Source organism: Lentinula edodes, assembly GCF_021015755.1.
Source record: "Lentinula edodes strain Le(Bin) 0899 ss11 chromosome Unknown C8R40scaffold_26, whole genome shotgun sequence".
In the NCBI taxonomy this organism is placed as follows: Eukaryota; Fungi; Basidiomycota; class Agaricomycetes; order Agaricales; family Omphalotaceae; genus Lentinula; species Lentinula edodes.
The window spans coordinates 393,705-417,283 of NW_025764332.1; the positions used below are offsets into that span (position 1 = coordinate 393,705).

Sequence of the window (23,579 nt, forward strand, 5' to 3'; positions counted from 1 at the left end):
TGACCTTTGGTAACAATATCTTGGTCTTGGGTCTAGTCCTCCATGTTGCCTGTCCCCTTAGGGACCTCCCCGCGGGTCTCTCATACAACTTTCACACTTGCATTAGGTCATTCTAGTCCTCAGTTGCAGTCCCTGTAGCTCCCTTTGAGCTCTAGCCTGCTCCTAGCATGTTACACTATAAACCTCCATCATATACTACTACTCCCAAGACCTATTCTGATCCAGGTCCTTACAGCAAGGTGGGGCTCTAGTCCTTATCATATCTGATCAACGTTATCTACTTGGGATGCGATGCTCCCGGGGGTATCCGAGAGCTTCGGAGAGGTGCGGGCGGTAAACTTTACCTTTGTTATTTTTGAATGTTGTAGCTCGATCCAATCCGTTTCACTCAACGTCTCACAGCCTTTCTCTCTTATCTCTATTATTCTGTTTACTATACCTCTACATCCTTTGCATCGCTGTTTTCCCGCTACGGTTTATTCCTAAGTGTGAGCTCATTGTACTTTGTGCTCTATCTCAAAGAGAATTAATGCATGTTTCTTTTGGCTTCCAGTATTCTTTCTAGCGGCTTTCGACGCCGTTCAATCACTAAACTACAATAAGAAGGATTTATACCCATCCAGCGCTCATTCCACCATAATATGAATGTGGAAGGAGATCATGTACGGAGATCATCAACCCCAACGACAAATATGCATCGCCTTTCTCCAAAGTTGACCCCAAGTTCTTCAGCAGTGGCGGCGACACAGGACGAACTTGCAGGAACTGGCAGTAATCGGAATCATGGTAACGGGTTACACAGACGCGGAGGCGGGGGAGCTGGAAGGAAGAATGGTGCTGTGACTAGTAATCATATAAACGGAGTGGTTGGTCGAAAGTCAGGCCGTAGCACATCACCAGTGGCTTCATCGACGTTGGTCTCGACATCCTCAACCTCAGCTTCAGCGCCTCCCCAAAAACCGCCACAATCCCCAACTCCAACGATACGAACTTCTGCAAGCACTATTCCAACGAAACGAAAGCATCCGAGCACGTTGGACGGAAGACCTGCTTTAGATGAAGACTCCGAATCAATCCGGTGTATTTGTGGCTTCAGTGTCGATGACGGCTGGTCGGTAGGCTGTGACGGCTGTGGACGTTGGGTTCATGGAGTTTGCTTTGGATTTGAGGCGAAGGACAAGGAGAACTTGCCCGATCATTGGTGGTGCTGGGAATGCGACCCAAGCTTGTTGGAGAGGATCGATAGGGAAAAGGCCAGGAGTCTGCAAATTGCTCGGTTAGCAACAGCTGCAGGGGATACTGCCGGAAATGGGAGACGAAGGTCAAGTCCAGGCGTCGACAGGAAGGCACGAAAAATCAACATAGCTACCGGCGCTGGTCCTTTTTTGTCGCCTTCTTCTGGTATATCGCCAAACTTTCCTTCAATTTTCCCAGATCATAGCTCTCATAAACGGAAGCGAACTTCAGTCGCAGCACCTTCTCCGCTTACTACTGGCTCTGCTTTCTCATTTCCTCCGACTACCGGTCAACCAAGTAGTGCGGATGACTTCATTGACATTGACGAGTCCTGGTCTCACTCATACATCGACATTTCACATGATATCATTCCTGAATCTGAAGCCCGGGAAAGACTACGCAAGCAGGCATCTGAGTGGCGAGGAATTTCTGCAATATCCCCTGTCCACGATCTTTCTTCAAAGCCAGGCTGGCCGTATTTTAATACGACCCCAGTACGGTATCCTCATCCAGTCTCGCCTTCAGTCTCATCAGTCTCCCTTCGGCCTATCAATTCCAGCCCAGGATCCGTACTTCCTCCATCCTATGCCGTTCACACAACGCACCCGATTCCTTCACAATCACTTCTCGCCCCATATCCTAGCGTAATTACCTCGTCATCCACCTACCTTCAAGATCCACTGAACGCTTACGCCACTCTCGGGATGCCAAAACCCCGAGTTCATCTAATCGGTCCTCCTCTCGATGTTAGTCTCGATGCTCGAGGGAAGGGTGGCAAGGCGCGATTCGTGCGAAGTGGATGTCAGCCCAATGCAGTTTTGAGGCCTGTCTTGTGTGATGGAAAACGAGGGGATCCCGATAACATATATCGTAGAACATCGTCAGGCGAACAGGCTGATTCATCATCTCATTCTGCACATCCACCACCACCACAAGACACGCCAGATTCGCTCTCGTTTGCCATCTTCGCTCTTCGAGACTTGAAGGTCGACGAGGAGATTGTACTTGGATGGGAGTGGGATGACGCTAATGTCGTGCATTTGCTACCTGCATTGCTTCAAGATAAGGATATTTTCCCGTGAGCCTCGTTCGCCCAATTGTCCTTGCTCGCATCCATTAATTTCGTATTATCCTATTCTCTTGTTTACCATCATGCCAATCAATCTTCAGACCTGCTCAATTAGCGGCGTACAAACTTCAAATGGCCAATATACTTCGTGCGCTAGGAGCGACGTTCACAAGTTGTGCCTGTGGTGACCGGGCTAGGGGATGCGTGATGAGGAAAATGAAGGAGTTCGTTGATGAGGTTGATGATTTGGACTCAGAGCACGAGCTGCAAAGGGAACGAGAACTTAGGAATGTTAACTCTGGAATTGAGCGGAGTGAAGGGTTTAAACATATTCGTGGCATGCAAGATGGTCAGGGGGGCGTGGACATCGAGATGATTAAACCTCTTTCAACATCGGAAACCTTCAGCGACCATCTTCCACCTTCACACCCAACTAACTCCCATTATCAGCCACCCTCCACGACGGGGTCATCCGCCCCTCCTTCGATGACTCCTCCCTTCGAATCGTCATTGTCATCAACTATTCCTGGAAACCTTCAGACCCATCCCCAGAACTCGTCTTTTTCTCGCAGCTCTCTTATGTACGCTCGTCCAGTGTCACCCTCACTTATCCAGCAGGAACATACAGAACAAGAAGTAGAGCTGCAAACTCAGTCGTCTGCTCACCCAACATTTCGGAGGCTTAACAAACATTCAACCGCGTCCAGCTCGCAAATACCGTCTTCTTCCCCTACGGTTGATTTAGGTCCTCTAATCGGCGTTCCGCGAGGTTTCCGAACGAGGGAGAAGGTAGAAGGAAGCGGGGGGCTTGGTGGCGTTGAAATGGACACAGATGACAGCGAAAACAGAGGAGATAGTGTTGAGGTGGGTCAGGATGTGCACACAAAGGCCTACGTTCGTCTTGGACCTCAAGATGAGAAGCAAAGGAATTTTCCGGCGCTGCACCCCAATCTGGATGCGGATTCCAGCATTTTTTCGGTGTACGCCGATCAAGCCACTCAGCCGCCCGCTCACAACTTTCCTCTTCATCCTTACCCCTACCCGATCCATGGCATAACTCCATCACCACCTTCTGTATATTCGTATGCTCCTTTCTACGGTACTCCGTATCCTTTCCCTCATACAACTTACCCTCTTTATATCCCTCATCCCCCTGGAAATCCACTACATAATCCAATACGGAATGGTGGTAAAGAGGACTTGTTTTGGGGCGATATTCCGTCAATTGCTCGAGTGGATAAAGGAAAGGGACGAGCACAGGATATCGATATCGTTGCTGCGGATGATGAGGACAATGATGAAATTTCTATGGGAAGGAATAATAAGGAAGGCATAGATGTCGTCGTTAACGAAGGTAAATTCGAGAATTCCTGTATTTCCGTGCATCTCCTAAGCGGTTTTTATCGTTTTTTTTGCTCTTTTGTTTTATGTTCTTTTGTTTCACAAGCTTACCCGTCCTTTTAGTGTCTACTAGACACCCTCAACGCCATCGACGGAAACAATCCGTTTATAAACGTCCCATATCGCCTCAAACACTTCACTTATCGGACCAGGTTGTAGAAGGATCTGAAATTCCTCCGAAAATGAAACGAAGGTGGCAACATGAAAGGAACGAATCTAAAAGTCCAATTGAGGGTAAAAGGACTCGAAGAGCTTATGAGGACATGCAAGTCGACGACGATGGTCGTACTCGAGGCGGGCAAGGTGCGTTGGATCACTTGCTCCCCTCAATCGCGTTGTATACTCAAAGATCCACTTTCACAGATCCCACGACAGGCGATCTATCTACCACAACGTCCCCTGCGATGCCAACAATTTCAACTACACACGCTCCTGTGGTCTGTTCACCTTCAACCACATCTCCTCTTTTGACGTTTGCAAACCTATCCCTGCTTTCACCCGTCCCCGTATCATCAAGTTCTACATCCTCTTTGTATCCCTTCCCAGATCGTCAACTCCCCAGTCACAAGTCTACCAACTGGTGGGACGTTTCTTCTCAGGGTTCTCGACATCAGCCGAAATCACCTATGCCGCGTGCACAGTTCAGATCCCAGTCACCTCCTCGTCATATCTCTCCTACTAGACGAGCAATCACTGACCCTCTTGCAGCTTTAGCAGCAGCTGCTGCTGCTGCTCGTCCGATATCTCCTCTTCCTAACAGGATATACTCGGACTCACGGTCGAAATCACGATCTCGGTCACCTCGTTCCGAAAATCGTCTTGGTACACACTCTACGTTAAATGAGCCCGTCCATGATAGGTATTCCTACGATATGACCACGCCATATCTTGGTTCACCTCGACGAAGTCGCCGGATGTCCACAAGTGATGGTGAACGTTCAGATCCAGATCATCATCATCCTTCTCATTTTCGTGGGCTTGAAGATTTCGACCACGACAACCAGGATGTGCGTCAATCCCGAGCGACATCGATGCTTGAGAGTCATGACGCAGTCTTGGGACCGGGAGGAATACGTGTTCTGAGCTCGCCTGAGCATGAATGGCTGCCCTTGAGGAAGGGAGATACTTCGACATCCACGGAATCATCGTATGGTGCTACTAATGTCCTTTCTGCAACGGACTTCATAGATCATTCACGATTAGAGAGAAGTGTAATCGCAATCGAGGATGAGTCGAGCGTGGACTCTAGGAGTTTAAAGGTGAAGGCAGAATTATTAAATGAGGACCATATACCATCCTCAACTCATTTGGTTCATCAAAATTGCGAACCAGTGGAAGTCGTCGATGTCGAACGACCCTGTTTCGTTGGTACTTCCGCAGAGCCAGAAACTGCTCTGCAAATCACACAACCTAGTCACCTCGTTCCTACCCTCCATCCTCCTCTTGCATCTCCCAATGAACTCCCAAGATCCGATTTGCTTTCACCAACGGATTCATACGTTGCGCCTCTATCTCCGCTCACACCACCGGCAACAAACCTGAAAGACATTCCGCCTTGGCCCGCCTCTCCGTCACCTCGCAATTCACCTTCCGTATCTGACCCAGTTCAGAAATCTTCACTCCCTCCAACGTCATTGGTACCGGATGCTATACCTTCGTCAGAACTCCAACCCGCCCAGTACAATGAAGCGCGACCTTCAACACTAGTGTCAGCTGACTCTCACGCACCCACAGATTCGCCGATGAGCGCACTGTCGTCGGTTGGGTCTTCGTCTCCAATCAATGCTAATTTCACATTACACGCCATTGAGAACAAAGAGAATGATTGCGATAATGAGTGCACGGCGCAGGTGACAAGGTCGTCCCCTTTTTCCTCTCCGCTTTCTTCTCCTATGGAGAAACTGATATCACTACCTGCGTATTCCGCACCTATTGAACAGTCGTCGAGCTCGTCAGGTCCTGTCCACGAACGCACAGAAGTGAACTGTCCGCCTCCGAATACAATCCACCACATTCCTTCTGAGTTGCCGGCTGCAAGTGTGGGTTCATTCCAGTCGCAACCTGATCCGCCATTACATGCATCTATTCATGACGTTCCGGCTCTTGAACATTCCAGTTCAATGTCCCCGCTTCACTCTCCCGGAAATGATTCTCCTACAACACCAAAGGAGGTAGATTCGGAGGAAGTGGAAACTATGGATGTGGATGTAATGAATGCGCACGACACAGATACTAATGATGAGCAGGAACGGAAGGCCCAATTAACGAGTAAGTTGTCTCAAATGCTAAGTCATAATTTGCTGAAGGCGAATACGGAATATAGTACCGTCTATCAACGCCAATCTTTCTCCTCCCTTAGTCTCTGTACGAGCTGAGATCAATTCTGAACATATCGATGGTAAGCCTTCCCCTATGCTATCACCCTTTGTCTTAAATTGTCCCTCGCAAGTCTCACACTGACACTTCCCTTTAGCATCCGAGCTCGCACCGCAAACCTCTCCTGCCCTTGCTACTTCACCTACACCGACGATCTTTGCTGCGTCCAAAGTTAAGAAGATGAGCTTGAAGGATTTTGCTATTCGGAAGAGACGTCAGAAGGAAGAAGAGGAGCGAGAGAAAAAAGAGAAGGAACAAGATAAGGGAAATGATGTGGAACAAAAGCCGGTGGATTGGGAGGATGCAATCATCATTGAGGATCGCCAAAAAGTGCAGGAATCTCATGTCGAAGTCGAAGCTCCGGTTGATTCGAACGGTGAGGATGATGCGGAAAAAACTCCGGAAACAGATAGCCTCTCAGCCCCACCCGCCAAATATGTGGTTCCCGCAGTTTTGGAATCAAATATTGAAGAACGCGGTCACAACGTAGCGAAATCTGACGTCGACGTCATAATGAAGGCCTCGGAGACACTGAACAAGCTCATAAACTCTTCGTCTATGTCAATGAAGTCAATGACCGTCGCACATGAGTATTCTGCCTCGCCACCACATTTTGACGTCTCAACTACTGCAAAACTTCCTCCGATGGTCTCATCGCTTTCGGCATCTCCCAATATCACCAGTCGTCCTCCAAGGGGTCTCATCACTGATCCAATAATCATCGCGGATTCTTCACTGTCTAGTTTGACTCGCGAAAAAACAATGGCCCCTCACTCTGTGCCAGAGGATGGGGAAATTGAGGACGGCGATAGTCGGACGATGTTCAGATTTTCTCCTTCACCCAAGCACCCTTCGTCCAATATCAAGTCTCCCTACCTCTTATCCACCTCTCAACCCAAATCCTACTCGCCTCCTCCGCGAGCATTCAAGATTCATGAAAATATCGTCACGAACGAACAGCGTTCACGGACACCACCAACTCAACCTCGTTCATTCACTGCACGCTCACCATCAGTTTCTTCTGTCCCTCACGGTAGTCCACCCATTCGAAGATTGGCAATTGCTCCTGTTGCCAATGGTTTATCTCCCAAAGTCGCTGCAAACGTTACTTCTACTACTTCTTCTGCTCCTTTTATACCTTCTGCTCCTCCCTCTGCCAATCCAGCTCTAGGTCGTACACCGCCCTCTGGTCCACGTGCGCTCCGTCAGTTACAGCAGCACCAACATAGCGGTGGAGGTGTAGGACATATGGGTCCACGGAATAGCAATGCATATATCCCTCGTGGTCTACCGTATGATCGGGACCGGTTCAGAGATCGCGGGGGTGACTTTGGGAGGGAAAGAGATCGGGATTTGCATTGGAATGCACCTGGCGTTCAAAGGCTGAGGACCAGTGAGAACCGGTATTAGAGTATTTGGAAGGGAACAGAAAGAGCTGGAAATATTTAAATATTTCTGAATCCGGTTCTAAATTTGCACTTGCTAGTAGTAATATTTTCGCTGTCACTGTCAATTTTCCTCATCGTCGAAACGACGAATATACTTAATTCGCGACTGCTCACTCAACTTCAGTATGTATTACTCGCTTCGAAACAAGCACCGCTAGGTTCGCCAAGACTTAGATATTGCATGATTATCATGATGGGCGTCGTCCCCGTATTCGTGAGTAATGTAATAGAGCCAAATTTTCCTCTGATAAAATTTCGTCCACTACAAAGGTTTTCACGGGTACTTCAGAGAGCGGATTCCGGCCACTGTCTACTTACATAAAGGATATTAGATGTACACGAATGGCCTAGGAATGACTGTACACAATCATCTTGCATGAATTATTCTAAATTTGACAACGACCTTATCGACGTTATCCACCCCGTAAGGAAGTCCTGCCACATCGAACCAGATGTGTATACGTTAGGTAGAACGGTACTTCAATCCTCATAGCATGCAAAGACCGAGTTGATCAGTGAATTTCCATTCAAATTTCCGCATTGATATATGTACATTCTGGAGTGTTGGAAAAGACGAACGTGAAGCAGCTGTGCGAGTGGTGTAACGGAAGTGTGTGTGTGTGCGTGTAAGATTCTAGAACCAACATATGACGGACGGCGCAGCGAATGATAGGGGAGGAACAGGAGCGATAACAAAGCAAAACAGACCAGAACATGAAAGAAAAGAGATGACACAACGAAGGAAATGGTATGGGAAGATGGGTGGATGAAATAGAATGGAATGGAAGCCTGGCATGGCAGACAAGATGGCGGCATGAAGGAAGACATGAATATGATGATGATGATGATGAAAGGGTGCCAGTCGGAGGGTCTTGGAAATATCAAGGGAAATATCACATATCACAACACAACACAACCACCACAACAACCGCCGGCGCCTTCGTCGTTTGGATCTTTGCCTGCGTATGTGCCTGGGGGACCTCCTCCTCCCCCTCCAGTCATCATTCGGCCAGTAGTTTGTTGTTCCTGAGTGTGTGTGCCGATGTGTAAGGAAAGGATGAATGACAAACTGAAAATGATCATCCACACCTTATTATACTTCCGAATCTCGCGGACGAGATCCTGGAAGGCCTGGTCGACGTTGATTCTGACCTTGGCGGAGGTCTCGACGAATTTGCAGCCGAAATGCCTTGCAAGGTCTCGTCCCTCTGCCGTGAAGTATGTGAGTTAATAGAATAGGAAAATAAACCATAGGAGAGAAGGAGCGCACCGTTCATCCCGACCTGTCTCTCATATTCCAGATCACACTTGTTGGCCACCACAACGACTGGGAATGTATCCTGATCCTTCACTCTCAGGATTTGTTGATGGAACGTGCTAATTTCCTCAAATGAATTGCGCGAGGTGATAGAATAGACAAGAAGGAAGCCTTCGCCGGTACGCATATACTGTTCGCGCATGGCACTAAGAGAGGTATTTAGGCGAGCGGTTCAGATATCTTGAATTGGAGGGTATCGAGCCACTAACCCATATTCTTCCTGACCGGCAGTATCGAGGACGTCGAGTAAAGCCACCTCGTCGTCGATTACGCATTGTTTCCGGTATGAATCTGTGCCACGCTCAGAATTATTGCTGAACGAATTCTCGAAACAAGAGCTGACCTTCGATAGTAGGATCATACTCGTCCACGAAGTGACTTTGAATAAACTGAATAGTCAAAGCAGACTTTCCAACACCTGTAACGCCGATAATTAACCCCTCGCGTCTCTATGGATGAGGTTCTGTACTTGCCACCACCACCGACAACGACAAGCTTATACTCCCTCAAGAACGTCGTCTATTAACGAGTATCAGAAACAATATCACCATGTAGAACCCCAATGTAAGATGTACGAACTCTACCAGCCATTTCTTTTGAATTTCCTATTTCTTTTCTAAAGACGCGGGAGGAGGAGGCGTTGATATACAAAAGTAGAGGAAGATTCAGAAACAGTCGGCTCCTCAAGTCTTTTGGAAAAGAAGAAGAAGAAGGACAACCAAAGAATAAAGGGGAAGATGGGAAAAGCGGGTAGAACCCTAAAAAGGCGTTGAATTCCGAGATCCAAAAGAGGGTTGGATTCACGTGTTCGGGCACGAGGTTTATTTTATTTTGCCAAGGACCAAGATCTTAATCAACGACGAGCACGGCAAAATGGTTTTATACAGGTTTTATAGTATCACAGTACATAGTATCACTGGCTGGGGGTGTGGGCTGTGCGCAGCTGCATCGAAGCTCCCTATTCTGGTTCAAGAAGCTGTCGCTGTTGTCTCAAGCCACGCCTTTTCCAACTCGACATGTTATATCACTCATCGATGCATCTCTCATCTAAATTGAACCCCTCTTGATGGTTGGTGATTTACGCTGCACATCCTCGTCGTTCGCGAGAAGGTTCGACTTGTTGAATCATGCTCAAGGAAACACGGGAAGTTAGAGGTGTGAGGATCGCTAGGTAGAGAAGTCAGGACTTGAGAAAAATAGATCTTCTTTCTTGGTTGGTGTAAGGTATGTGATAGTGCTGTTAATCTGTTTAGTGAAAACTAAATGATAGTTCATATACATACGTAGTGCGTGTTCGGTATCTGTGCGTGCCTTTGAATAGCGCTTCAACATATGAACGTCAACCATCTGGAAATGATTCATATGATCCCGCTATGCGAAGGGGGGAGGCTGTGGAAAATCAACAGCTTTGGTAGTGCTTTTGTGGTTCGTCGAATTTCTAGCTACGAAATTTTTCACACTAGATGTCGAATTCAATATTTCACCATTTAATCGAGACTCCAGAATCATCTTGCATGTCATTCTGAACAAACTGCTTCATGTCAGGAAATGATTAAAAGCTTGATCATCGTATCAACGTCCGTTCATCTTTGAAGCTGGCTGATGTAACAGATGAACAGCTCAGACTCTTTTGAGATGACTTTCACGGTACCGATAGGTACGAACAGTTCTAACCCCTACTTATGCAGGACATAACTCAGCATGATGCTGGCGCCAGCGGGACTCATAATCATATGATGAACGAAATCCTGGAATATATTGATCTACCGCGATATCATTGTCCGCTACATTGGCATTCTCTTCCGGTCAGCTCGTTGCACAGGGGATCGTGATGTGGCAGTAGGCACTGCGAGGGAAATTCTTGTCGGTGGGCATTGAATGCCCCCTGCTACTACTAGACAACTCCACACTGCCCTAGTTAACTGTCCCTTCACCAATGGATGTGAATTGAATCACACTACTCAACATCGATCCCTCCCTTATCGCCCTCCGTGAACAAGTCCAAATCTGTTTTCTTCACCAAATGGTAGGCCTGTCCAGCCACGCAGTCATCACTCCTCTATGTATACACGGAAACAGGTATCATGTCTGTCTGCACCCGCGGAGTATAGTGCTAGCCCTGTGTTATCTCCAATACCTCGCCACCCTCCCTTCCTCCCACTATGCCTTGAATGCTCTTCATGAGAACATTATCTTCTGCAGCTCACACCATCCGACTTTGCAGTTGCTCAATTACCTGGTACATACCAATTACTGGACTGCGCGTTTTTCAATATATGTAGAATTTATGATTGACAGTGTAAGCAAATCTATTCAGAAATCAACAAAAGATGACCTGAACAAACATATTATTTAACACCTGGTCAAAAATATGTATCACTTCTCCGAGATTGTCTCAAGCCTGTTGAGGTCGGTTTCACCAAATATCAAAAGATTGGTCTGTTGAACGCGGCTATGCTGTTCACATGCCACTAATATGATCATGTGTTATAATATGTCATATGTAGTCATATGTAGTCATTTACTATATGCAGATTCCTCAGTACTTCCTTATGTAATACTGTCATACAATTATGTATATAAACAGGCTATATCCTATACTGGAATCCAACTCGCTTCTCTCTCAATCTTATTGCCTCTCTGAGACTACAAGCTTTGTTACCCAGGTATGGTGCTAGAGTGTCCCCACTATGCACCCCTTGCCTGCTCAACATGCTAAGGATGAGGGTGACACAGCCCTGTTGAGCAGGCAAGGGGTGCATAGTGGGGACACTCTCTAGCACCATACCTGGGTAACAAAGCTTGTAGTCTCAGAGAGGCAATAATCGACGGTCAACCCTTTCAATCCAAACTATTCTTAGGTCATTCCTGTCCTCCCCGTAGCTCCCTTCGAGCTCCAGCTTGCTCCTAGCACGCTACAACATAAATTCCTTATACCAAACCCAACCTTAAGACTCATTCTGACCCAGGTCTTCAAGCTCCAACTTCTATAGCCCTGCCTTGTGACCATTTGAACAGTCTACAATTGATGTCCCAAGATCTTACAGTTCACAACCCTCATTTGTCGTAACAAGTCCCAATTCTCAATTCGACATCTCATGTCAGCAATTGTTCAAGGGACCTCCCTGGACCTCTCAGGAACCTCCTCAAGGGTCACACTTAATGTCCTCGTACTTCCATCATGTCATTTCAGTCCTTAGTTGCAGTTCCTGTAGCTCCCTCTGAGGTCCAGCTTGCTCCTAGCACACTACAACATAAACTACCAATACCAACTATAGGTCTTACAGTTTTGTGCTGCACAGGTTAGAGGAAGGAGAACAGCACAGATATTTCAATGCTCTACCTCCCATGTATGGTCTACAAAGCCGGCAATGCAGTGGTCAAATATAGCAAGCATAATCGGACATCCAAAAAGACATGTCAGGAACACTCCAAGGCCGCACACATGAAGCCTCATTATGGTCTTGAGCCCCCCACCTCTCCTATCTCTGATCATCCTCCCAAAAACACAGAAAACCCCACCAACAATTACAAGAAAAACAATGATCCCCAGCCAGGATCCTCAGCACGAATACAGAAAGCAGATTCCTATGCAGATATAAATTGAAAAAGGATGTGGACAAAACATAGAAATTTAAAGACAGTCCAGGATGTGGAAGAATTTGACTTGGGCCACCACCACATTGGGTATAATTGAGAGGAAGATTGTTATAGGTAATACATAGTTTGATTTGATTAAAAATAATTAAGTGTATCATAGAAGCAATATTTTGTACCTTTGAGGGATTGTAATCTGCAAATATCAAAGGAAAGTGAGGTTGTTGGAGTCATTATGATTTTAGATTAGATTGAAATAAGCGCCCGCTTAGGTTGGAGTTGCCCCATACCCACTATCTGGTGGACCGGAGAAGGACCTAAGCAAGCAAGGTGATATCCAAGACCTGGTATCAGCAACACCAGGCCTTGGAGAATGAGAACGACGAAGGCCGTGCAGGGTATAAAGGCTCGGTAGGTATAAAGGTTTGGCAGATGTGATTATGGATATGATTTGGGGAGTTGAAGCAGGGGACAGTGCGAGGATAGAGTGTATTTGAGGCAATGAAATAGAACCGAGCCAGGTTTTTTGCTAGGATGCTTTTTTGACTCGAGAATAATGGGGCTTGAGAAATGTATGCATATAGAGGGAGGGAATACTCCCACGCTCCCACTCTCTCAACCCCTCACCAGGGATCCCACCAATGTCCCTCCTCTCCGATTCAGCTCTCGCCTACCCATTCTCACTCTGTCTGTTCTCCACCGCAGTGACGTACATCGCGTCGGTGTTGACCTCCAACGTCTCCCAAGTCGACCGTCTCTGGACCTTCCTCCCCACCATCTACACCGCATACTTCGCTCTAGCTCCTCTATGGCCGAAAGAACCGACGTATGTTGCTGGAATTCAGATTCCCTTCATCCCTTTCCTCCCAGCGCAGCTCCAAGCCCAATACCCCCTCGATGATCTCACTGCCTCCATCACATTCTCACCCCGCGCTCTTCTCATTCTCACCCTGATAAACCTATGGATGCTTCGTCTCTCCTACAACACCTTCCGCCGGGGTTTGTTCTCGCTCACAGACGAAGACTACCGCTGGTCCGTCCTGCGACGGCAGTTCAACGAACGGTTCGGGGGAGGAGGAGGCGGGAAAGTGGTTTTTCAGATCGTGAATTTCACGTTTATAGCGGCGACGCAGAATGTGCTGCTTATGGCGTTGGGGTGGCCGGCGTATCTCGCTGTGACCCAGACCAGCACGGGTGGTAGTGGTGGTACTCTGGTTATCACGGATTACATCCTCGCGCTATGGGCACTCGGCGTACTCGTCGTCGAGTTTACAGCAGATAATCAACAATTCGTGTATCAGACGTACAAACACACATTCCTCGCATCCACCTCCACCTCCACCTCCACTCCCACCTCTACACCCACCCCCGCAGACCACACCCACGCCCTCCGCGTTGCATCCACCGTAGCCTGGCCTTGTGCTTCCCCTGAAACCGATCTAAACCTCACCCCCGCCGACGCCCACCGCGGATTCCTCACGTCCGGTCTCTGGAGATACTCCCGCCACCCCAACTTTGCCTGCGAACAGGCGTTTTGGTGGTTGATCTGTGGGATACCGGCGTTTGCTGGACTATCCGAGTCCGCGTCCGCGTTGGGGGGACTAGGTGGACTAGGTGAGATGAAGGTGAGGGTTGGGATGGGATCCCTCCCCCCCTTCCTCCCCGCCCTCATCCCCTTCCTCCCCGCCCTCGCCCTCTCCCTCCTCTTCCTCTCCTCCACCGCCTACACCGAAGCCATCTCCGCATCCAAATACCCCCTCCCCTACTCCGCATACCAATCCCGCGTCCCCATGTTCGGTCCAATTCCGCTTCTTGGGCTGTTCGCGATTCCAGCGCTGATTTCCTTCCCTGTTTCGATCCCTGTATTCCTCCTATTTTCCACGGGAGGATGGAAAGATGTTGTTGATGCGATGAAGGGCCCTGTGGGGTGCGCGTTGGAGTGTGGTTCCGTCAAGGCGGTGTGGTGGAGACTTGCGGCTACTGGGGAGAGGGAGAGGAGGAAGGTGGAGGCGTTGGTTTGGGGTGGTGGGGATATGGAAGAGAAAAGGAAGGGGTGATGGAAGTCACTGCAAGGAAGGTTAAAAATTTTGATGAACAGGAAACTAGGTTTCCTTTCTTTTCTTTCCTTTTCTTTTCTCTTTAGCTGTTCCTTTTTCTTTTTACATAGCTGTTTCACTTCTCTTTAGCTGTTTCTTTTTCTTTTTACATAGCTGTTTCACTTTAGCTGTTTCCCTTCAACTTATAACTGAACTCGAACTTGGACTCGGACTAGCTGTTTCTTTAGCTGTTTCGCTTTAGCTTATAACTGACCTCGGACTCGAACTTGGACTCGAACACTACGCAGTGTATTATTATACCATATTGCCGTGTATGTATAAAGTATAATATCTTCTTCAAAGAGCTATACAATGTACATATAGCTTCGCAATTGCAGCGTAACCCTAAGCTATCCCTAGTTGCCCTTTCGCTCAGTGCATTGCAATTATCATTAGACGCCGACCGCCAGCGCTTCGGTTGAGCGGCCACCTCCGCGGGTCAATAAACGTAAACCTCTCTTTTCACTTTTCACTTGTCCTGGTCCACTCATCTCTCTTCTCCAGCTTTTCTCATCTCTTACCATCATTGCACTCCACTCTATTGCACTCCACTCTATTGCACTCTCTCGCACTCCAACCGACATGCAAACCTGGCGCCAAATATACTGGAACAGAACCAGGAAGCATTTCGTTGATGGGTTAACTGACAGTGAGTACTAAGTACTGTACTCATCATCATCATCACTCATTCTCATCATTCATTCTCATCGCTACCACCACTACTACCACCACCACCACTACCACCACCACCACCACCCCCACTCCTACCCCAGTCCTCAAAATGACCGGCGCAGACCCCCCTTCTAGAGCCCCCCACACCCTGTTCACGTTCAACTCGCACGAGGATCTGCGGATGTACGCTACGGGGTGTGATGCAGACATCGGGGGGAACTCGACTGTGAATTTGGATTTGGACGAGGCTAGTACTCCACATCCACATACGCATACGCATCCACATACACATCCACATCCACATACACATACGCATACACATACGCATGCACATACGCATACGCATAATGCGCGGACCACGCACGCGACTGCGAAGTTCTGGGGAGACATGCGGTTGGATGTGCGGCCGCAGTATCAAGGAAGGGTGCGAGGTGGGTATGCTGCGTTTCGGAATAAGGTAAAGTATATCATATTATCATATATCATGTATATCACAACAAACCCCATCTCTCATATCCTCACCTCCTCAGCCCCGCCCAACCCTCTTCGGCGACATCCTCGACAACATCGAGTTCCACGAATACCTCGCTCTCCGTCTCCGTGTCTCCGGCGACCCAATCACACACAACTCCTACTTCGTCAATCTCCAAACAAACGGCCCGATAACAACAGACGTATGGCAACATCGGTTGTTTTTCAGGAGGAAGGATGAGTGGGAGGATGTTTTCGTAAGTGTTTTCGGCGGTTCTTATGGATAAAGTACTTTTTTTCGTTTATTGGACTAATTGCAATTGCGTCGCCTCGTTCCCTTCCCTCCGTCTCACCTCACCTCACCTCACCTCTCCACCCTCCCCCAGATCCCCTTCCGCAACTTCGTCCGCACCAACAACGGCGAGCTCTCCGAGATCCAACTCGAAATGAGCCCCCACCTCCGCAGCGTCGGCATCTCCCTCCTCGGCGGCAACAGCGCCGTCTCCGGCAAATACCAGCTCAACATCGACAGTATCCGGATCGTCAATGAGGAGGATGCGGTTTCTGACCTTGGTTCGTCTTCGTCTTCGTCGTCGTCTTTTCTTTTTTCTTTTCTTTTTTTCTTCTTTTCTTTTTTTCTTCTTTTTTTTTTCTTCTTTTTCTTTTCTTTTTTTTTTCTTCCTAAGCCGCTTGACGATTTCTCAACCCATCTGGTTTCTATCTATATACAGATTCTTCGGGTACTGATGAGAAAGAGGAGAAAGGTCAGACTTGGGAAGATATTAAGATCTAAGTAGTGTAGTAGTTTCTCTGTGATATTACAACCAATTGTAATTGTGTGTTTGTTTGGAACCCGGAACAGGAACAGTACCCGTTGCCATCCATCATGTATTTTTACATCTTGCAGTACATCAGCTGCAGCAACCATTGGAAGCAGTACATATAGCAACCCTTGGAAGCAGTACATATAGCAAACCCTTGGAAGCTTTTGAGAAATACGTGAATTGAGTTCTAGATACTACTTTGTAGATATAAAGACTGAACGACAAATGGTATATACATAGTCGATATCATCATTCATTTGGTTCTACTGCAGGAATGTTACGGGGGATATTTTGTGAAATATATGAAAGTAATCTAAGTATTACCGTGACCGTGTATCAGCATCTTCACCACCTCGTACCGGAGTAAAATCTACATCGACATCGGGCACTGCACACGTTCAACAGCCTGAGAACGAACGAGCGTCTTCCTCCCAATCCTCCAAATCCTCCTCTACCACCGGTTTGTAGAGGGAGCAGACGGACTAGACGTCGAGCCCGCCATCATACGCAACGTCGCTATTCAGTTAGGACTGACATTTCCCTTTGTTTCCTTCGATCATTTCCACTCTTATTGTTCTCTAGATTACTTACACGCTACTTACTTACATTTTGAGGTTTCATATACACGTCGTAGCCTCACGCACAATGATACGTATCATTCAGTACTATATTTACTACCAATGTACGGGACAGGATCCCAGTTTTTACAACTTACAAGCTATACTACTGTTTTGGACATACGACGAACACTCGCACTACAGGTTCCAACTTGTTGGCTGTAACAATGACCAACGAGTCGATGATGGCAACACCCAGAGGTTGCGCAGCGCCCACAACAGGCGAATTCAAACCACTGCCAGCAATCAACGTCTCATTCTCCTCGAGCGCCTCTACGAATCTAGTCCCGCCAAACGAAGGTGACAATGGTGTTTGAGCAACGTCACCCTTAGCCGCAAATACGTCGTCGGCGACAAAAGAAGAAGAAGTCGAAATCTCTTCCGGCGAGGAATGCTTCATCGCAAGAGGCGTAGATACGTCTGCGACATCGAGGGTGGTATTAGCATCCGTACGCGTGGTGGGGGTGACACCAGGAAGAGACATCGTAGTAGCAGTGATGCGTTTCGCACGTTCTTTAGTAGTACTAATATTCGGGGATGCACAAGGGAAACTATCGACTTTCCATGTACTAGGAATCAGCGCAACGGGTAACAACCAAGTCGCGTTCAGAATAACACCGTATCCTATGTATCAAAGAAAAAAAAAAAACCCACACCAGAGTTCAAGTTAGAAATGACTGGTTAATAACCAATTAATCCATAATCCATAATCGGGGGGATCCTCACCTGTATCATATTCCTTAACACTCTCCCAGGACCAAGAGATGAACGTCCCGATGTAGCTGATATACGGGACGATCCCCTGCAACAGCAGCACGACTGGTTGTAACGGCGGTGGAAACACCGCGATGGGGATCTGCGCAAACAGCCACGTCAGAGCGGCAGAGATCATTGCTGCGCGGTTCACGAGTGTGAGTTCATCGTTGCTCAGGATGGCCATTAGAGGAGGCGGGAGGAATCTGAAGTTTGGTATATCGGAGTCGAAAGAAATAAAGGGTAAATCTGCGACAACTTACATTCGATAGCCCCACCAAGTCGCCTCGATAGAGAATTTCGTTCTAGAGGGTAGCCACATTTTCTTGACGGCCTTAGCAGGGATCGGTGAAATTCTTGATTTCGGAACGCCCGGTGTTGGTGTTGATGGGGTTTGAGAAGAAACCTTAGGTATTCCAGGGATCTGATCTTTCTTTTTGCTAAGAAACGGCCACCACCTCCAACCAGCGGTAACAACATGCTCTGCCCTTGCGCTACCGTTATCGTCAGCGAGGGGCGCCGGGGTCGGCACAACAACATGCTGCGATTCTGCGAGCTCCACCTCGTCCTGGGTCTTGGGTTGAAGAGGAAGATATAGCATGACGCTCGTGTCGGGAGGGTTACAAGATATTGACGTGTTACCCATGTTACCCATTTCATCCCTTTGATGGTGATTAGGAGGAGCAAGGGAAAGCAAAACACTCCACACGGTTGGCTGTTTTTCCTCTTTGCCGCCATTCATGATGAGGGGGTTTGATAGAACGTTGATGAGGTGCTTGTCGTTGATGAGGATCGCCGACGGAGGAGGAGGGGGAAGGGGAGGACAGCTGGAAGCATCCAAGTCGTGACTCGGAGTCAAGTGCAAGTTGAACTTGGGCATGGTATGAACGGTGTCAACGCTCGACTCGTTATCAGGTGTAACAACAATGGCGGGTAGGGAGATAATGAGCTGCCGAATCCTCTCAGCGAGTACATTAGGGTTTTCGGTGTCATCGGTATAGCCATTTGTATCAATGGCGGGGCAATTTTTCACAAAATCCGAGTCTTCGCCAGAAAGTCCAACCAAAACTTGAGCGTTGTTTGAGGAACAATCGCTTGACGGTTGGCCAGCCTCAGATCCTCTTGAATGGCTCGTGAGTTTGACAAAATTTCTGAATCGTTCAAGCCCAGCGGGTTTGTGGTTATGATTATAATGTCGATGCTGGGGTTCTTGTGCTTTCAACTTCACTTTCAAGGGACCCGTTGTCATGTTCTGTTCGATAGGCGAGATTTTGGAGGTAGACTCAATCTCCGCAGAAGTTCTTGCGCGGGGAAGTTCCGTTTTGAGAGTGGTGTCCATTTTTTTGAAAGTGGGGGTTCAATGAAAAGAGATGGGTAAGAATCCGACTCAGTTTAAACAGATAATCGGTTCCACCCCCACGTGATATTAATTCTCCTTAAAGCACCTGTACCATGAACCAGGCTAACGCTATCTTGCTTTCTCTCGACGCAGATGCTGCGATAGCTAGCGTATCGTCCTCCGCTGGCATCAGCCCAGACATGGTCCTTCAGCAAGCTCAAACATACGTGCAAGCCACTCTGGGCACGAAAGTCGGTGGATTTGTCTTCTTTGTGCCCATTGAGATTGACGACGAATCTATAATGGCCAAACAATTAGGACACTTTAGTTGCGAATGGATCAGGTGGACCAAAGGGACATTGCGAGAGACACTGAAGACCAATCCAAACATCGAACTCGTTCAAGTTGTTGCGATCCGGGCCCAATAATTCAATGAGCTCCGTACCCGAGAATTATTGCAGCTTACTCGTATCAATTCTTGATTTTTTTGCCTCAGCTCCACGAGAATTCCTTCCAGAGCTTCCTGGTGGTAATTTTTTTCACGAGCGAGCGTTTAAGGCGCCTTCAAACGGAGCCAAACCCACGGAATTCTCTGACAGTCAAGCAGACCCGAAGACTCGAATTCATATAGACCGTCCTCGGGAGCCTGGTAATACCTCAGTTTCAATTGCTCTTCTCGTGCCATCCTTTGGAAACTTCCAGACGAACATCAAAAACATCGCACCCTCCGACCGCGCCATGCTTTTTGCGACGAAGATGGCCAATGAACTCTGTGTTATCTTTCGTGACGAGCAAGAAAGGGAGCAGATATTCTGTTCAATCTTAAGCGAATTTCTCGGCGAAGATGTCTCAAAGGCTATACGATTGGCGATTCCAAGACCGATGGTGGGGTTTTCCATAAATATACGGCGATCGACAAGGATGGTGCCGCACGGCTTCTCCTCAAGGTCAAATTAGAACAAATCGGCACCAGTGATCCTTGCTTTCAAGTTTCGTTGTACTATCTCGAGAATACGCGCCGAGTTCGCCAGGATGTTGTCAATAGCAACGAAGAAGCGGCGGCTTGGGCCAGGGCAAGACTACCGTCGATTCTGATATCACATCCTGGTGAGTGCATCGGTCAAGTTGTACCTTCAATGAAATTAGTTGTTTGTTCTTAGGCCCCAATATCCAAATCCTTGGCGGTGTTATGACTGACCGACCCCAGTTCAGAGTTCTCACACCATCTGTGCCCATGTATTACCATGTTTCGAATCAAGACCTGTTTCTTGGATTCGCGCGCACCCTGACAGCCCTTAATGTCCTTTTTGTTGACCTCGGCAAGCTGTACGACAACCCTCCTCCCCTCAACCCCTTCCTTCCTGTTTAACATGTGTACCCTTACTCACGTGAATTCAAACGTGGTAATCAGGTCGTTACTTTCACTTATTAATTGAAGCGCGTCGACCCCATTCGGCTTGTCTTTGAGGTTGAAACCGAGGAAAAGGACATTCTATATATAAAAGATACGCAACAGTATGGCGCCGAAGCCCATCGGAAGGCGCACAAATTGGGGATTGCGCCGGAGCTTCTGGCGTATGATGACAAGCTGCCTGGAGGTTGGAAGATGGTAGTCATGAAACCGATTCCAAAAGGTTATGTGGAAACAGATAGTATAAAGGGAGTGAGGAACAAGGGAAGGTTCAAGCTGTGGTCGTTGCAAAAATGAGACCTTGCTTTGGAGAAGGATTTGTTCACGGTAACCTTCGTGCTGCTAATATTTTTGTTGATGTGAAAGGCAGAACATTATGGTTGTTTTATCGTAGGGTCGCGACAAAACCACTCTTATAAGCTTTTATATCAATGCCCATTAATTCGAACTATCCAGGCTCTCTGGGTCGCACATGAAGCTTGACTTCCACATTGGCTACATTCGCTTACCCTCATATTTCTCTCTCAGACCTCTTAACTTAGCCTTCCACTCGTCCTTTCCGATATACGCCCCACACATCCTCCTGTTCCCCACAAATGCGGTCCTACCATGCAACACTCTATGATTATCCACGATCACCGCAGTGCCAGGAGTTAATTGTATGAGAAATTCTGAATCAGGCGTGGTCAAGAGGGAGTGGAAAGTCCGCAAGGCGGTGTAAAATTCTTCGACAAGGGAAGGGGAGATGGAGGATAACACTGATCGGTCGTCGTTATTCCACCTCACTTGTATTAGCTCCCCAGATGCATTATGGGATAAGACGGTGTAGCCTTCTCCTGTAGAGAAGATACCTGCAGAATCGCGTTCGCCGGCTGCGTGAGCGGGTATCCGTATCTCTGATAAGAGACGATAAGCGGAGGGGTAAAGAGAACGCAGGATGGAGGCCACGTAAAATCCGTCAATGAGGAGTGTTTGACCGCCGAGCGATGAGTTTGGAGCGCTCGAAGCAGGGTAAGAAGAAGACGAAACGGTAGCGTCAGCGCCTTGAGTAGCAGGGGAAGATAACGAAGAGGGTGTGAAAGCAGAAGATGAAGATGAAGCGTTTGGGCTATTTGTACTACTGGTAATTTGTGTGTCATTGGATGTGGGAGATGCTGAAGACGCATATAAGTTGGGGAATTTTGTATTGGGATATGTGGTAGAAGTATAAGTGGTAGACGACGACGATTCTGACGCTGAATGTTCAAGGAGGTGGAATAGTTGAAGACCGCAGGGGTCTGTCTGTCTCAAAAGTTAGAAAGTGTTGACGAACCATGACTGAATATTTCCAACTCACAAAGTATGTGTTGTCCGTATGCGCGCCCAACGCGATATTCGTATACGCCGTATCGCCCTTGGCCAAATTCGAGGTGAATTCCCAAAATCCGCCATAGTGCGTCTCTCGGATGAAGGATATCTTGCGGACGAGAGATTCGGTAGACGCAGCGTTTGGGGGAACGTCAGTTATAAAGGAAAACCCGAATGTATCCTGAAATGTGGAAGATGGAAGGAAAATGAACATTAGGGAAATGATAGACTGTGCAAGCTTACTATATTCGTTAACCATTTGTATAATGCTTGTTCCCCTTCCTCGCCTAGTTTCAACACATCGTTGTAGGAAATGGTGGGAGGAGACTGTGAGATTCGGGCATTCCATAGGATTTTCTTCGTCCCCTTATCTTCTGGCTCAATCGTTGGATCATATGAATTCTCCTTCAACCACTCCCAAGAATACACGGACTCGTGTTCACCGTGCTCTGAGTGCTCATGTGCTGGCCAAACGACCCTCAGACCTTTAAGACTACTCTCTACCATGATAGGCCTGATATCCGGAGGAATTTCGAATGTATTGAGTAACCGTTGCATGGTCTTGGGATGTAAGCAGGTTGGACAGCGACAATGATCTCGTAGCCATATGTGGTGACTGATAGGAAAAATCTTTGGGTGAATGTCTGAAGGACTGGTAGCAAATGAGAAATGCATACTCACAACCTAGACCAAGTTCTTGTATCCCACCCAATCGCAACCCGTTTATCATCCAAACTCGTTATAGGTAAGTCGTCTAGATCATAGCTGTATTTCGGGGGTGATGGTCGAGCAGGCGCAGTTGCTGCAGAAGATAATGAACGGATTCTTTGGAGAGGTGATGCACAGAGTGCTGGCCATATAGAAGTCGATGACACTGGTACCCATCGACATCGTGTCTGAATATTCCGACATCCTGATAACCTTGGAAAGTGTTTGATACTTGCCAACCTGCTCCAGCGACAAGTTCGGATACCTCTAAAGCCTAGCATGCCTAAATGTAAGGATATGGTCCTTCACTCTGAATGAGCAATGAACCGTGTTCCGCGTAATTATTGCTCTGGCCACTGGGGACGCAGACTAATGGCAGAAATGAACGTCAAGAAAACGAAAAGTGAAATCTCAAAAAGGAAATAACTTCATTTACTCGTGATCTATCAAATTCACCTCCGAATCCTTGTTTACATTAGATTTGGCGTCTCAGTATCTTCCAGTTCTCGCACAATTCCAGATAGACTCAGAATTTTGGCTGTTTTTGGATGAAGCTGAAGCCTAATATTCATTGCCGAGGTTTCGAAGTTTGAAAGCAGCGGATAGACATAACATGCATTCGCATGTGAGCCTCCTTCGTCCGGCTCGGAGGGGGCCTTCGGCCCCCTCCGTTCCAAGTACGTCTCACATGTGGTGCTCGCTTCGAAATTCTAGTTTCGAGGGGTGTCGGTGCTGGCGCACCTTCGTAAAACAATTATCAAGACACTGTAAGATATACTGAGTAAGTAAGAATGTACAAGGTAATGGAAGATAGACACTCGCGACTCGCGACTGAATTCGATGACGAGGATTTACAGGGGATTACCAAAAACGGCGGTGGCTGTGACCTCGTGGGA

The 23,579-nt window shown here is 47.7% G+C and overlaps 7 protein-coding genes across 7 annotated transcripts; 4 read left to right on the forward strand and 3 right to left on the reverse strand.

The window, feature by feature from the left end:
• Positions 1 to 692: 692 nt before the first annotated feature.
• C8R40DRAFT_1172639 (Le.MFB1) lies at positions 693 to 7,492 on the forward strand (the record flags this gene model as incomplete). Its single annotated transcript, XM_046231890.1, has 6 exons — positions 693 to 2,314; positions 2,407 to 3,659; positions 3,770 to 4,009; positions 4,070 to 5,974; positions 6,030 to 6,104; positions 6,180 to 7,492. 6 exons carry the CDS (start codon positions 693 to 695, stop codon positions 7,490 to 7,492), a joined length of 6,408 nt encoding a protein of 2,135 aa, XP_046084530.1.
• A 938-nt stretch (positions 7,493 to 8,430) lies between these two features.
• On the reverse strand, positions 8,431 to 9,439 carry C8R40DRAFT_1161689 (ras protein; the record flags this gene model as incomplete). Its single annotated transcript, XM_046230157.1, has 7 exons — positions 8,431 to 8,556; positions 8,620 to 8,738; positions 8,801 to 8,994; positions 9,058 to 9,139; positions 9,192 to 9,266; positions 9,322 to 9,367; positions 9,428 to 9,439. The coding sequence occupies 7 exons, from the start codon at positions 9,437 to 9,439 to the stop codon at positions 8,431 to 8,433; spliced, it is 654 nt and encodes a 217-aa protein (XP_046084531.1).
• A 3,647-nt stretch (positions 9,440 to 13,086) lies between these two features.
• Positions 13,087 to 14,502, forward strand: C8R40DRAFT_1161690 (uncharacterized protein; the record flags this gene model as incomplete). Its single annotated transcript, XM_046230158.1, has 3 exons — positions 13,087 to 14,024; positions 14,076 to 14,264; positions 14,415 to 14,502. 3 exons carry the CDS (start codon positions 13,087 to 13,089, stop codon positions 14,500 to 14,502), a joined length of 1,215 nt encoding a protein of 404 aa, XP_046084532.1.
• Positions 14,503 to 14,995: 493 nt separating this feature from the next.
• Positions 14,996 to 16,656, forward strand: C8R40DRAFT_1113601 (complex I intermediate-associated protein 30-domain-containing protein). The gene is made up of 5 exons (XM_046228475.1): positions 14,996 to 15,190; positions 15,315 to 15,670; positions 15,744 to 15,941; positions 16,071 to 16,257; positions 16,416 to 16,656. The coding sequence occupies exons 1-5, from the start codon at positions 15,124 to 15,126 to the stop codon at positions 16,475 to 16,477; spliced, it is 870 nt and encodes a 289-aa protein (XP_046084533.1). The 5' UTR covers positions 14,996 to 15,123; the 3' UTR covers positions 16,478 to 16,656.
• A 315-nt stretch (positions 16,657 to 16,971) lies between these two features.
• C8R40DRAFT_1113602 (uncharacterized protein) lies at positions 16,972 to 19,627 on the reverse strand. The gene is made up of 3 exons (XM_046228476.1): positions 18,142 to 19,627; positions 17,852 to 18,084; positions 16,972 to 17,749 (listed from the first exon to the last, which is right to left on the reverse strand). Exons 1-3 carry the CDS (start codon positions 19,215 to 19,217, stop codon positions 17,232 to 17,234), a joined length of 1,827 nt encoding a protein of 608 aa, XP_046084534.1. The 5' UTR covers positions 19,218 to 19,627; the 3' UTR covers positions 16,972 to 17,231.
• C8R40DRAFT_1266368 (uncharacterized protein) lies at positions 19,418 to 20,965 on the forward strand (the record flags this gene model as incomplete). Its single annotated transcript, XM_046233934.1, has 4 exons — positions 19,418 to 19,560; positions 19,679 to 20,102; positions 20,138 to 20,324; positions 20,378 to 20,965. The coding sequence occupies 4 exons, from the start codon at positions 19,418 to 19,420 to the stop codon at positions 20,584 to 20,586; spliced, it is 963 nt and encodes a 320-aa protein (XP_046084535.1). The 3' UTR covers positions 20,587 to 20,965.
• C8R40DRAFT_1113610 (uncharacterized protein) lies at positions 20,841 to 23,214 on the reverse strand. Its single transcript, XM_046228477.1, has 5 exons — positions 22,657 to 23,214; positions 22,219 to 22,591; positions 21,965 to 22,156; positions 21,138 to 21,909; positions 20,841 to 21,076 (listed from the first exon to the last, which is right to left on the reverse strand). Exons 1-5 carry the CDS (start codon positions 22,962 to 22,964, stop codon positions 21,057 to 21,059), a joined length of 1,665 nt encoding a protein of 554 aa, XP_046084536.1. The 5' UTR covers positions 22,965 to 23,214; the 3' UTR covers positions 20,841 to 21,056.
• Between the last annotated feature and the right edge of the window lie 365 nt (positions 23,215 to 23,579).

Excerpts from the sequence above, each read along its gene's own strand:
- C8R40DRAFT_1113601 (XM_046228475.1), top strand. The coding sequence starts at position 15,124 with ATGCAAACCTGGCGCCAAATATACTGGAACAGAACCAGGAAGCATTTC. Across the intron at positions 15,671-15,743 it reads ATGCTGCGTTTCGGAATAAG|CCCCGCCCAACCCTCTTCGG; the intron begins GTAAAGTATATC and ends TCACCTCCTCAG. Across the intron at positions 16,258-16,415 it reads GGATGCGGTTTCTGACCTTG|ATTCTTCGGGTACTGATGAG; the intron begins GTTCGTCTTCGT and ends ATCTATATACAG.
- C8R40DRAFT_1113602 (XM_046228476.1), bottom strand. The coding sequence starts at position 19,217 with ATGGACACCACTCTCAAAACGGAACTTCCCCGCGCAAGAACTTCTGCG. Across the intron at positions 18,085-18,141 it reads ACTTGGTGGGGCTATCGAAT|ATTCCTCCCGCCTCCTCTAA; the intron begins GTAAGTTGTCGC and ends ACCAAACTTCAG. Across the intron at positions 17,750-17,851 it reads TGTTAAGGAATATGATACAG|GATACGGTGTTATTCTGAAC; the intron begins GTGAGGATCCCC and ends TTTGATACATAG.
- C8R40DRAFT_1113610 (XM_046228477.1), bottom strand. The coding sequence starts at position 22,964 with ATGCTAGGCTTTAGAGGTATCCGAACTTGTCGCTGGAGCAGGTTGGCA. Across the intron at positions 22,592-22,656 it reads ACAAGAACTTGGTCTAGGTT|TCACCACATATGGCTACGAG; the intron begins GTGAGTATGCAT and ends TTTTCCTATCAG. Across the intron at positions 21,910-21,964 it reads ATACGGACAACACATACTTT|ACAGACCCCTGCGGTCTTCA; the intron begins GTGAGTTGGAAA and ends CTTTTGAGACAG.